General features: G+C 37.4%; 1 protein-coding gene across 1 annotated transcript in view; it reads right to left on the reverse strand.

The window, feature by feature from the left end:
- LOC101858681 (neurexin-1) overlaps positions 1-14,478 on the reverse strand; it is a gene marked incomplete at its 5' end in the record, with an annotated part of 35,083 nt that overhangs the window by 7,373 nt on the left and 13,232 nt on the right. The window contains 12 exon segments of the mRNA XM_013086384.1: positions 122-266; positions 1,236-1,383; positions 1,996-2,172; positions 3,153-3,187; positions 3,874-4,050; positions 4,712-4,844; positions 5,423-5,593; positions 6,441-6,493; positions 7,264-7,372; positions 7,864-7,965; positions 8,460-8,634; positions 9,354-9,547. Of these exon segments, the coding sequence (XP_012941838.1) occupies positions 122-266; positions 1,236-1,383; positions 1,996-2,172; positions 3,153-3,187; positions 3,874-4,050; positions 4,712-4,844; positions 5,423-5,593; positions 6,441-6,493; positions 7,264-7,372; positions 7,864-7,965; positions 8,460-8,634; positions 9,354-9,547 (1,619 nt within the window).

Raw genomic sequence — 14,478 nt, forward strand, 5'->3', positions numbered from 1 at the left:
AAACCAACTAACAAAACAAAACAACACAAAGACGACTTCTTCCCCCCCTCTGAAAAACCCAAACTTTCATATATGTGACTCTTCAGACATAAGAGACAAAAACAAAACAACCATAACTCACCGTCATGTTCCAAACCTGAGGCGGCCCAAGGCTGGACCCAGTAACCACACTCTGCCCATTCCCAGTCATAAGGCAGCAGTCCACGCGGACCTCCTCACCCATGGGACCTGGGGTCACGATGATCTGGGGTGTGCTGCTTGCATAGCTATTGAAGACAGACGAAAGAGAGTTGTTTGTTGGAGTACTGAGAAACAAATTGCCAGCCAGCTGTTCAAGTATACTACACCCAACATTTTGTAAAATCTTTTTATTGCACTTTCTCAATCTGTGGTATCGATTACATGAACTTGAGAAATATTTTATCAAAATTTTGATTCTAAATGTTGAAAAAAGCTCGAAAAATACATAATATAGGTGTGATTTTTTCTTCCTTCTGAAAGCTTTGCTTACTGGCCTTACAACAGTTTAACAACCTGCCGATGTTATCATGATCAACATAATAATGTACAATTCCAGAATAAAGACATCTCTAGCCTGCGGTTGGGTACAACTTAGTACTTGAAATTATCCCAAGAATCTGGAGTATTTCAGCATTAACAAGTTCGCTCTGAAGTATATCATTTATTTCCCTATGACATCAACAGTATGATCACTTTCACCCATAAATGTTAGGCAAACCTGTACTAGTACATTGTCCATTAATAACTTAATGTTGGTCAGACAAAGTGTTGCATAAGAAAGAAAAAGACGTTGGGGAAAAATGAACAGGTTTGTGTCTACAGATGGCAGCGTTGTCAATGTTCGGGTGTACTTTCTCTGGCTAATCAAAATGGAATTTGCGGCCAATTTGGCCAATGTGCAGCAAAAGATAACACTTCGGGTATTTTTTTGGGTTTCTTTCTTTTTTAGCAAGAGTTTTACTGCACTTGCAACACAATAAGGTCACATTATAGAGCCAAAGATTAGAGGTGTTACAAGAGAGTAACAAACACAAAAAAGACGGAGTGGAGATAAGGATGATAGATGTTTCATAGGAAAGAAGGAGCAAACCACATAAGAGCACCTGCCAACCACCGACTTAGATGGCAGTTGTGAGCGCAAGGACAGAACCAGTTTGGGAAACACACTTCAAAATTCAACCGAACAATCAAGCTAGCAATCATGGGTAACTCACCCCATGGTGTGACTGTAGGCGCCAAGTGAGCGCGCGGTCTTCACCGTGTAGTTGTAGTTGGATGCCAGTGTGGAAGTTGAGTGACCACTGCCCATTCCCCCACGACCAACGGGTAAAGTGCTGCTCTTGTAGTTCGGGTGGTGGACTCCTAGAGGGGAAAAGGACCATGTATAAGACACTGTATCATTACAGTGTTGAGGGGGAAATTCTCTACAACACAGACATGAAAGATATGTTGAGTGAAAAATTCATTGTGATTTATGTGTTGAGTGAAAAGATCATAGTGATTTACGTGTTGAGTGAAAAAATCATGGATGGATGATTTATGTGTTGTGTTGAGGGAAAAGATCATGATGACATGTGTTGAGGGAAATAGTCATGACTATACCTGGCATTAAAGGGAAAGACCAAAATGGGGCAACTGTTGAAGGATAATACTAGGATAGTGCAAAAGTGGACTGGAAAGATCACACTACATACATATTACTGTGACAGGAGGGGGAAGATTATAAATGGGATGGATTGTGAAAAATAATCGATAAACATTAATTAAAAGGAAAGATCATGATGTCATAATCCTGGAAGAAACAACACAAATAAATAACATGGAACTTGACAATTGTCACCGTGGCAGTCCATATACCAAAACAATTAATCATTATGAAAGTTATATTCGTACAAAATTATTGTGAAACTAAAAAAGTTGTCTGAACAACAGAACAATTTAAAAAGCCAAGCAGTAAACCAGTGGCAGACAAACCTATAGCAATGTCGTAGTCTGCCGTGGCACTGTCACCACCTTCAAAGTGGTAGGACTGTAGAGATGTGGGGCTGAGGACTCCGATCTGATGGTCATTCACAGAGAAGGCGCCGGCGGAAGCGGTGGATGCTAGGTGAGAGCGTGTCGCGTTCAGAGTATGTGAACCGCCATATCCGCCTGGTGGACAGATTTTTCCATCATGAAAATTGGGTCTAGGGTAAAAAGTTCAAGTTGTTTTTGTTTTTTCTTACCTTAGCAGCTACTGTAAAACCCACGGCCATGTATTCAACAATAGAGATGGAATTTCAGCAGTCTTCTTCAAACACTCAATCAAGGGATGAGCTGAAATGGCCCTAAGAAATTAATTTTTTTACTGATCAAAGCCTCATAGATGAAAGCAATCTTAAAGCAAAGTTCAGTCCTGTCATTTCTGCATGCAACATTATACAAATTTTACCTTTTACATGACATGCAAGCTAAAGAAAGAACAGAAAGCAACTGTTATATAAGGTAGTCAATGAGTCTGTGGGAACATGTCTAGAGGTGCTTTCATATGACCTTACACAGCTGTGAGTGCCATAAACCTTACCAAAACTAAACATGTCTAGAGAGCAATCCGGTTCATGTTGAGATACAGAGTACGAGTCTGCATCATCATCATCATCATCATCATCGTCAGCCTTTCCCACTCCAGACAGGAGTATAGGCCACCAATGAGAGTTCTCTATCTGCTTCTGTTCTGGACTATACTCCATCTCTGTCCATCTGCATCCCATCTCATTTAGGTCAGATTTTAACTCCCTCCTCCAAGTACTTTTACGACTGCTCTTTCTCTTTCCATGTGGGTTCCATCTCGGGCTTGGTGGGTATTGTTTGTTTACAATTTTCTCAAAGTGTGTCCAGTCCACTTCCATTTTTCTCTTTCTGATTTTTATCCATTTTCAGCTGATTTGTTTGCTTTCATACTGAATTGTTTCTTATGGTGTCAGGCCAAAGAACTTTTTAGATTTTTCTAGCCAAAGTTGCCAAGAAACAAAATTACTATAGCAGAATCAGAAGAGAAGACCACACCAGAATACCCAGCAACTGCCGACAGACTTCATTATTAAAGTCTCTCTTTTACTTTTTTGAAACAAACGACATGAAGACATCCTTACCTTTAACTAAGCCAGAATCCACCAAGTCCACACCTATGGGAGAAAATAAAGAGTTAAGTTAAGCTAAAAAGTTGTGTCAGCTGACACATTTTTGTTCTCTTTTATTTTCTCCTTATTATCAATCTCCTACTCATAATTTTCAACAAATGTTGGGACATCTAGATTATGAATTTCAGTTCAGAGTGAAAGAAGGAGAAAGAAACTGATCTATTTAAACATATCCAAATACATCTCCATAGACAACACAAGACCTCTTTTATGTTCACTGCATCATTACTGGTAATGAATCCGATAAGCAACTAGGAATATCTAACGCATCAGTGGAAAAAAGGAGATAAATGAGTGAGAAGTACTTCGGACAACAAACACACATAAATGGTGCGACATCAAACTGATGCATATCAAAATGGGTACACAACACAAAAGTCAAACTGTGAGAAAAATGTACTCTCATTAAGTACCCTTCTGAGAGTTATTCAGTGATAAACCATTACTCTTTTCAAGTAAATACAAAGAAACAATAAATTTTTTTTAAAATTAATTTTTAAAACAATTTTTAATTCTTACTTTTCACTTTTAAAAATAAAAAGTAAGAGTTTTTAGGAAAGTTGAAAATTCTTATCAACAAAACAAGGAATGAGCACGTCAGATGTCTTTTTCCAGATGACTTGTAAACATAGATTTAATACTAAGGAAAGAGTCAAGACAAAGGTAAAACTCACCTCCACCTCCACCTCCGCCTCCTGCTCCAGCATCACCAGCAAGCAGAGGAAACTTGCCAGTATCCCCAACATCAGCCAAGGGTATAGCATCTAGGAAGGGTGCTGAAGCGTCTGCATTGGGCTCCGAGATTGTGAGTGGGGCCTCAGATCCTCCAAAACAACACCCTGGTTTGCACCTGCATGATAAGGAGCGGAGTGGGGGAGGGCACAACACATGTCTTAAATCACACAACTGACATTAAACATAAGACATACCAAAATTGTTCAGTTTAACCATACACACATACACATGCATATACACTTGAGCATGTCTGTGCACATTCACTCTCTCACACATGCTTGCATGCATGCACCCACACACACATTCACACATGCGCATGCGCAAACACACACACATGCAAAAACACTTGGGCATACTCGCGCACATTCATTCTCTAATACATACTTGCATACATGCATGCATGCATGCACACAAACACACATGCACATACAAACAAACATGCACACACAGGCATGCACACACATACAAACACAAAAGTTTGATCAAAAATAATAAGGCACATAAACAACTCAGTAGCTTTCAATGCTTTGGGAAAAGCAAGGCCACATAACTGGGAATAGAGAATAAGAAGGACTTACTAAATGTGCATGTGGTCACATACACACACACACACACACACACACACACACACAAAAACACACTTACCCACACAAACACACAGGCATACATATACCCACACACCTTTACACACACACAAGCACACATACACACAAAAAAACTAGAAAGTCAATAACGAAAAGACAGCACACAAATATCCTACAATTCTGACAACTCACAAGTAAAAGGCCCATATAAGGCTGCTGATCGCGGCCATGATGCCCAAAATGATGCCCATAAGGGCCCCTGCACGAGGGCCTTTGGCAGGCAAGAGGGGAATCACAGACAGTGAGGCACGAGCCGCAGATGCCGCTGAGGAAAAAAGAAAATCACTTACGGATGAGGTGATCTCAGAAAATCTTTTTTAAAAGTCTGTTGGTGACCTCAGTAGTTGTCTCTTACCTTTATCAATCAATTTGACACTGGTGAAAATTTGTTTGGAAATCATTAAGTATTATGTTGCAGAATTTAAAAAAAGAGTTACATTTACTTTTATGTCAACATCGCATCTCATGAAAGTGATGAAGCCAACAATATGAGGTAGGAAGATAAATGAAACAGAAGGCTCAAGATTGAGAATGAGAGCCCAGGTAAGGGAAAATCACAACCTTACATCCTTCATGTGCATAAGAGACATAATTTAACCACTTGCATCAGCAGAAGTGCATTGTTTACCATTGTTGTGCACATTTTAGTATTTAATTTCCCCTGACCAGCATCAAGAACAAAAAAGAGAAAAATACTATAACACTTGACAAAAAAAATCAAAAAGACAATTTAAAGAAAATAAACATCAACACTACACAGGACAACGGTCAACAAACAGTTTGTACTGAAAGCAAAATTGACACAGCAGAAGGAACAAAGATTTTTCCCTATCCTCCACTCACCAGAGCCGTCTAAGGGAAAGGCAGCTGCAGGAGCACCCACCGCTGTACCCCCACTACCTCCGGGGTACACGACAATGTCCACTGGGCCACCACCCACGCCGAAAGCCAAACCACCGCCACCGACACCTGGGGGCAGCACCGGGATCACATCAAACGGCTTTTTGTCCGGCGCTGTTGACAAGAAGAAGATAAAAAAAGAGTAAGTTTCAAATGAGGACAGGTGTAACAACAAGTTTGCTCAACGGTTAAGTTTCAAACAAGTATGAGGGTCACAAAAAGTTTTTTCAAAGAGAAAGTTTTGAACGGGATTGGGGTTTACAAAAGTTTGTTGAACAGAGATCATGGTCTTAGTAAGTTTGTTTTTAAAGAAGGGTGTGAACAAAGATAGGGATCTCAACAAGTTCATTCAAAGAGAAAGCTTCAAACGAGAATGAGGGCTGTTGTTACAAATTTGTTTTAAGGGAAAATTTTTAACGAGGACAGGGTTACAACAAATTCACTGTTTTAAAATTGACACCAATCACAGGTTTATAATTGGAATGCCTTACTACTATTTAAAGGTTTAGTGGGAGGTTACATCTCCACCACTGCTCAGCCGCCTGCCTACTTTGCAGCCATGAGTGAATGAGTAATTCTCAGAAGCAAACAAAAGTGGCTTCACAGCAAAGTTTATGAGTCTGATGTACAAAAGAAAACTGCAAAATATAATTACTACAATTGTTCACCTTTCCAACCCATCTCTAAAATAAAAAAGCTCAACATAAGTAAGAAAAAAAGAAAAGAAAACAGAAAATCAAAAAATACAAAACAAATTTTAAAGTAACCAACACTAATGATAGATTTTGAGAATGACTTAAAGTGACGCACACCACAACAGTAAAATGGAATCGAAAAGTAATGAGATAAATAAAAGAGGGATAGGAAAAAAAGTGCTTTGTCATGACACTCAATGTATTATTCTGAGTTTTCAATGGTTACAATGCATTATCATGTGGTTATTTGCACTATAGAAACTTACTTGGACCAACAATTGGTGGCTCTGTCACCCAGTTGGGCTTTTCTGTTGTTTTCCTGCAACACAAAAAAGTTGAATTAGTTCACATTCCATAGCCCTCTCTTAATACTAATTATAAAACATCAGAGGTAAAATCTTAAAAGTGAAAAGGGACGTGAAAGCAAGGTTGAAAAAAACATAAACAATACAAAGCTTAATATTTTGCTTTTTTAAAAGAACTTGGATGAAACTAGAAGATTTCACATAATATAATAATAATAATGATAATAATAATACACTAACAATTTGCGCGCTCCTATGACCTTATGCAGTTGAGAGCGCCGTAAAACTCCATACTAAACTAAAAACTAAACTAATAATTTACTATTATTGCATGTATAATACACTTATCCATGCTCAACAGCATGCTCTATGCGCTTAAAACTATTATCATCCCAGCTGTTTCTATAACTCTCAGAAACATTAAACAGTCTCAGCTTCCCAAGAAGCATACAGTGCAAGCAGCCGATTACGAGTTGAAATACCAACAAACTGATCAGATCTTTCACTGCCTATACCTTGATACCCATTCCTACCTGAGTGAAGTGAGGTAAACTCATGCAACGTGCCTTTCCCAATGTCACAACATTGAGCGCCTGACAGCGTTCGAATCCATAACCTTTTGGTTGTGAGTCCAACACCTAACCACACGGCCCCAAATGCCACAATTATTTAATGGACCCTTTAATATGAAAGACACTTTAAGTATCATTAAAAAACCCAATGTTATGAATAGATCAAAGTATACAGCAAACTTTAAACAACAACGACTTAAGTGCAAACTCACAGGGGACCCAGCTGGAAAGGGTGCGGGGCAACAACAGCATCCGAGAAGATATCTGTGTTTTTGCCTCTGCTGGCATCGGGAAGAATTAGGTGTCCATTTACATACAGGCCTGAGGATAGTAACAAGCACAGCTTCAGATACAAAGTTCACTGGTTGTATCATTATCTTCTACAACACATGAATTCCATTCCAACAGCAATCTTTTTGTGCTACAGAGTCTGTTTTTGTACAGCTTTGGTCAGCTCCCTCAAGAGCAATATGGTCACCAAATGGGCTTATTATCAGAAGGAACATTTATTTACTGAAACAGTATTTCAAGAAAGGAGCCCCTTGTTTGGAAGATTTGCTTTTCATCCTTCATTAAAAACATAATTTTCTATCTACTTTTAGCACAATTAAAAAGACTGCAAAAGAATCTCAAAAGTACTAGTAACAAATGAACACTTTTAATGTAGAAGAAATCTTATTCAACTTTTTTTCCTAATTCATCTCTAAAACTAACTATAAAAAAGTTTAAATATGAGGCACAAATGTATCCTGTTCATCATGAATATAAAAAATAACATATTTCCAACAAAGGAAATTTCTTCAAAAACTTACCGCCAATGATTCCTCTGAATCCTGTGCCATTTATCATCTTATTATCTTTGTACAGTCCACCCACATAAACATTACCCAAGCGATTGAAGTTGTCATGATTGCCTGAAAAGAAAGTGAAAGTCAAATTTTATAAAAATTCTTATTTTTGAGACATAGAAGGGTAAAAATGTCCAGAGAAGAAAGTCATTTCCAACAAAGAAAACAGATATCTGGAACAAGTAAGGAACAGAAATATGTTGGAGGCCTTGGTAGTCTAGTGGTTAGGCTACTGGACTCGTAATTGCGAGGTTGCAGGTTCAGGGGTTCGAGGCCCAGCCTTTATGTCGTGTCCTTTCGTGTCCATAGGAAAGGCACTTTAAACCAATTTACCCCAGGTGGAAATGAGTATCTGGTTATAGACGGTGAAATATTTTCTTAGTCTGTTAGTGTTTGGGCATGTGAAATCCACAGCTGGAACTGTATGCTTCCCAGGAAGCCGAGAATGTTTTTGAGTGTTCTACGGTCTGTAGGGGCTGGGGTACTAATTGTAAAGCACATAGAGCATGCTGCAGAGCGTGGATAAGCCCTATATGAATGCAATTATCATCAATACTCACTGAGATGGTTGATGTTAGCCGATGTGCTGTCCACGGTGAGGTTCGCTTTATCTGACTGGCGCAAAAACCGCACGATGTGGTAGTTCCCGTCACTCACCATCACATCTCCATTGGTAATAGTGGTGGATGACCCTTGACCGTTGGTGTCATATGTTGCAACCACATAGCCATTCACCTATTGAAGTAAATGATTTCATTATCATGTTCTTCATTACAAAATTTCCTTACAAATTTGAATCAAAAGGGACAATACAAGTGAGATAAACGAGTAAGAAAACTGGGAGACAATGAAAACAGACACATCAGTCACTTATAAAAAACAAAAACCCTCCAGCTATTTATTATAAAAGAGGGTCATTATACAAAAATCAAAGTAACAATTAACAAGAATTTCATGTATTTTTGTTAGAGCTCAAGAGAAACACTTTGACATTATAACATTTATTAAACGTGGAGGGAAAATCAACACAGACAAAAACAATATAGAGACAACAGCAATGAAAGTAACACCTTTCAATAGTGCCCCAAAATCATCTGTATCAATCGGACAACTCCAACGATTATCATTTGACAGTCCCATGAGAAAATGTTCAACGACACAGAATCTTTTTTTAGTAAGTGTTTTTTAGTTTTAGTAGAGGTTTTACAGCGCTCGCAACTGCATAAGGTCATATGAGCACCAGAAGATTAGAGGAGTTACAAGGGAGTAACAAACACAAAAAAGGAGGAGGGGAGATAAAGACAATAGAAGTTTGATAGGAGAGAAGAAGCAAGCCGCACCAGCGCACCCACCAACCACTCACACACAGAGTCTTCTATCATTCACACACACTTCAATAAGATCACTAAGCGACTTTACCAGCTTAGCTGAGAGCAAAGGATGCAGCCACTTACCAATTTCAGCTCGACGTAATCGTTCAAATTGGAAGAGGCCAGTCGGGTGAGCACAGCGTTCTTTTCGTCTGTCATGACGCCCATGATGATTTCATCCTGGTTGCTGTTCTTCTGCTCGCCGGGGGGATAATTGTAGAGCATGGCTCCATAGAGGTCAGGGTCACCGAGACTGCGGAAGTAGTAGCCCAGGGGCTCTGCAAGGAGGAAAAAAAATAGGATAAATGGCACATTGGGATGGAAAATTGTTTCAGATATGTGTATAGCAATATAAGCCAAGTCTCCATTTTGCTGATGCAACATTGGACCGTATTCTTGGGTTGATTTATTTTACTGACTGAGCTTCTGATCTTCATGTGCTCTGTGCTTTATGCATTTGGGCATGGAAGTATGTGTGCTTGTGTGTGTGCATGCATGAGAGAGGAGAGAAGGAGAGAGAGAGAGAGAGAGAGAGAGAGAGAGAGAGAGAGAGAGAGAGAGAGACAGACAGAGAGAGAGAGAGACAGACAGAGAGAGAGAGAGACAGACAGACAGACATAGAGACAGAGAGAGAGAGAGAGAGAGAGAGAGAGAGAGAGACAGACAGAGAGAGAGAGAGAGAGAGACAGACACAGAGAGAGAGAGAGACAGAAAGAGAGAGAGAGAGAGAGAGAGAGAGAAAGTGGGAGAAACAGAAAGAAAGAGAGTAGCAGGAGAAAGAGAAAAGAGAGAGACAGAAAGAGAGAGACAGAAAGAGAGAGTGAGTAAGAGAGAGAGAGAGAGAGAGAGAGAGAGAGAGAGAGAGAACGAGAAAGAGGGAGGGAGAGAGAGAAAGAGAGAGTGAGTAAGTGAGAGAGAAGGGGGGGGGGGGAAGAGCAACAAAGAGCAGAGGAATGTCAAAGTGTACTTGCAGCAACTGCCATACTATGTCGCAAATGTGAAAGCATCAATGTGAGAGAGAGAGTGTATCCGTGTAATTGTCTTTTTCTATACATGCACATGATGATAGAGGCAAAACATGCAGGGTGGGTAAAAATCTTTCTGATACTGATAAGTCATACAAAATTTTAAGGAATATGATATTTGAGGAGTAACTTTGACTTCAAACAGCATAGACAGACAATACAACCATAGGTGATACTGAATTTACATGAAGGTTACATAACAAAATATTCAAACCATAAGTTCCTTGACACATCCAATAGTTTTTAAACAGTAAAAACAAATAGGTACTACAAGTATAGCATAATAGCCACACAATGAATAAGGTAAGGTTAATAAAATTATAGGATTTTGATTCATCAAAAAGGGTAAAGAGGTTAAGTTATCTCATTTGTTAATCATGTTACTTTACTTTTCACACATTTTATTTCTGAAAATATAAAACAGCTCTGGGCAAACCTGAATAAATACGAATCAAGACCTAAAAGACCTTCACATTGGTTGTAAACAACACTACTTAGTCTGAATTTCCAATAGAAACAAACTCAGCAAGAACACACAACTGGTACAATTCTCTTTGCAAGAAAAGAGTAAAGTGTGGGCAATAAGAGTAGATCTATATATTTGATGACAGTCTCATTAAACAACAAAAAACAAAAAAAAAGAGATGCTTCAGACAAAAGAGACCAACAGAAGGAAAGAATAGGTGAATACCATCTGAGCTATCCATCAATAAAGCTTCCATTACAATCATATCTATATCTTCCAAAGATATTTGAAACCTATTTCATCTCCATCTTTATTAAACTATTGACTAGAGCAAAATCAATCCATATCAAATTGCACCATGCCATGAACAAGACTGTACCAAGAAAAAAACCTGTCCAAAGGTTTCAAGCTCCAAGGCCAACAGTTTTCATCTGCTCAGATCTCTCATTATAGATTTATATAAAAGTGTACATTTGGCATGCTATTTAAAAATATAAATATATTTCTTTTACTCGTATACTAGAGCTTTTTACTTGAGCTTTCCTTAAAATGAGCCCATAACAGTTTTAACAACAAGTTAATTAGGCCAGGCACGTCCAATTTATCACCCAGGGTTCAATACAAGATGGGGTTTCTTCATTCAGAAAAAAAAAAGAAAATGCAAGAGGAAATTTCATCATTCAAAAAAATAAAAAGTAAATGTGTCACAGAGCCGTGGAATCAGGCGTTTATCAATTTTTAGGCATATGGAGTTATCAAATGAAAAAATATCCGTTTATCTTGAATAGAAGTCGAGCCATTTGCGATTGAAGGAGGTGGGGTCGCCTGGTTCCAAAAGAAAAATTAGTGAGAAAATGGACACCAAAGTTTGGTAACTTCCATAGCTTAAGAGTCTTTGGAAACTGCAAAATTTACATTTTTTTGTGCCATAAATCAATGTTATTCCATAAAATTCACACATAAAAGTGTTTTTTTTTAAAAACACAAATTCGAAAAAAATTTCCAAAATGGCCGAAAAATGAAGATATCTCAGATTTCATTATTTTGACGAGCGCCTGATTTCACCGCGGAGCCTCACAAATATCATAAATACAAGAGGACACCTCTTCCTTCAGGATGGTCAAATGTAAATACTACAGGAGATCTCTTCATACAGGAAAAAATAAAACAAAATACAAGAGGAAATTTCTTCATTCAGGAAAAAAGACCTAACAATATCATTTTCAACAATTGTTCATTGACAAGTCATTACCGTTTAATTTTGTTAGGACAACAAGAAAGCAACATCAATACGAAGATAAGATGATAATATGGATATTGTCAGTAACAAAGTGTCAAAACTGCAAGAAAAAACTTATTTTACAGGAGCCATGAAAAAAAACCTGCCTGAATCTGTATCATTATTGTTATTAATACATAGAATCTGAAACTTTTTTCACAGGATGGTTCCATTACGTCTAGGATAAACTATATCTTCACAAGAATCAGATGTAGAGCTTGATGCTTCATGTCACTATAGGACATTGACCTTTTTTAAAACTAAATCTCATACTGGGCTAGTTTGAGGGTAGGCGAGCAATAGCAGAAAACTGGAAAGGAATTAGGACCACAAAAAAAAAACAGACCTGCATAACAACAACAATAGAAACAAAGAAAAGACAAGAATAATCATAAACCAAAACCAGGAATAAAGGCAATATAAATCAACAGTACACTGTAGATCCGACAGAGGGGAATTAATGACAACATTACAACGGAAGGTCTCACATACTGGATACATCAAACACAACAAACAATACAACAGCATGCATGGCTCAAAAACCATGCAAACAAATGAGTAATAGTAAATATCTAACGAGGTTTTGTTTAATTTGTCTTGGCTTGCGGAGGAGACTGTTCGACTTCTGCTCAAAGCAATACAAAGTCTTTTATTTCTGTTACACATGTTGAGACAGTTGCACATATTTCTGCTCGCAGGATTGTAACTGACAAATTGGTCGTATGTAAGTGTGTGCTTGTGCAGCTGAGTGTAGTTATAGATCTCTCAGAACACCAATCACATGTTCTTGCCATGAATGTTCATTGTGCCCAAAATTGCACAGACTCAGGTGAAGTTTAAAAATTAAATTCTCCATTTTGATATTGATCATGAAGATCGTGCTTTCCTTTTATTCCCTCAGAACATGCTGCTAGCCTGAGATTAGTATCATAAGAGAGTTATTTGACAGTATCGGGAAATACTGCTTAAAGACTCAGAGCCTTCAATCATCCAGACACACTTCAGTCAGATTCACTTGACACTAAATAACAGGGACAGCTGCCTATAGTTTTTAAAAACGTAAGCATTTGAACATTGTTGTGCTCTAAAGAAAATAATTAATATCTTTCAGTTCAGTTTCCAAACAGAAAATTAAAGAATTAAACTTCACCTCTTAGAGACACTGAGATTATAAATTCAACGCATCTTGCCACTTTGTCAAAGAATCTACAAAAAATAGAAACTATTTAATCTTAACAATACAATAATAAGAAATATAAAACAGGTGGTTAATACTTTTTTTTCACACAAGGAATGGGATTCCAGAAGAGAAGAGACAGAAAATGAAAGTTCATTCTTCTAGCACAATTCAAAACGAGTGCCATTCCAATTTGGTCATTGTAAGACAGCATGGAAAACCCTTTGCAGTGGTTTATTCACATAATCTATATAAGACTATTTCTTTATAAAGCTTTCTAAGAGCATTTAGCTTTCATTGCAATATACTTTTATTTGGAGCTAAGATATTAATTATTAAATAAATATAAGGTATGATGTATTTATTAATATTTGTTTACATAAATGTCCATGAAAAAACATTTCTAAGATTTTTCTGTGAAATCCAAACTGTAGCATTACAACAAAACTTATCTGAGTTGATATTTCACATGAGCTTTTGCTTCATAATCTACACAAGCTATTTCAGCCATCCCCCCCCCCCCTTCTCCTTACAAGCAATAATTGTGCCTTCACTCAGATTTTTAAAGTAATATAACAGCATCCCATATGTACTCTCTTACTGTCACATAATTTATCCAATTCAAATGAAGTTCTGTCTCTCTAATAAAGGTAATATAAATATGAAAAGTATTCAATTTTGAAGGCATTATTATATCATAAGAAAGATTCGTATTTCAACAGTCCATGCATGTGACAAGCAATGTAATCATAAAACCGTACCAATATCTTTTACAACTTCACGTAGTGCAGTTTTCTGAGGATACGGAACACCCAATTTGAAGTACATCATCAAAAAGTGTTGGATTCTAAACCACCTATCTTCATTTTTCACCTTCTCACAATAAATAAATATCACAAGAAGTACAACAAACATAATCCACAGAAGTGCTGCACACAAGTCGTCAAAGGCATAAAAATAAATTACTAACTGTGAGAATATTCTAAAAGGTGAAAATGCCAATAATTATATCTTTAAATACAGATGCAAATAGATGCATTTCCTTTCTTTTGATAATGAAGCAAAACTTGTTCAAAGAATTTAAAAAAAAATTAAATAGCACTGTATTAGTAGTTTCAGTACAGATAAAGAAAAACAATGAGGAGGAACTGGAGTTCAAAAAAAGAACATCCATAATAACCCTTATTTAATAGCAGAAAAAAGGAAGGCAGGTGACAAAACTTAGAGACAATTTAATTTTCATTTTGAGAAACAAAGATTAA

This window comes from Aplysia californica, unplaced genomic scaffold, assembly GCF_000002075.1.
Source record: "Aplysia californica isolate F4 #8 unplaced genomic scaffold, AplCal3.0 scaffold00018, whole genome shotgun sequence".
NCBI lineage: Eukaryota > Metazoa > Mollusca > Gastropoda > Aplysiida > Aplysiidae > Aplysia > Aplysia californica.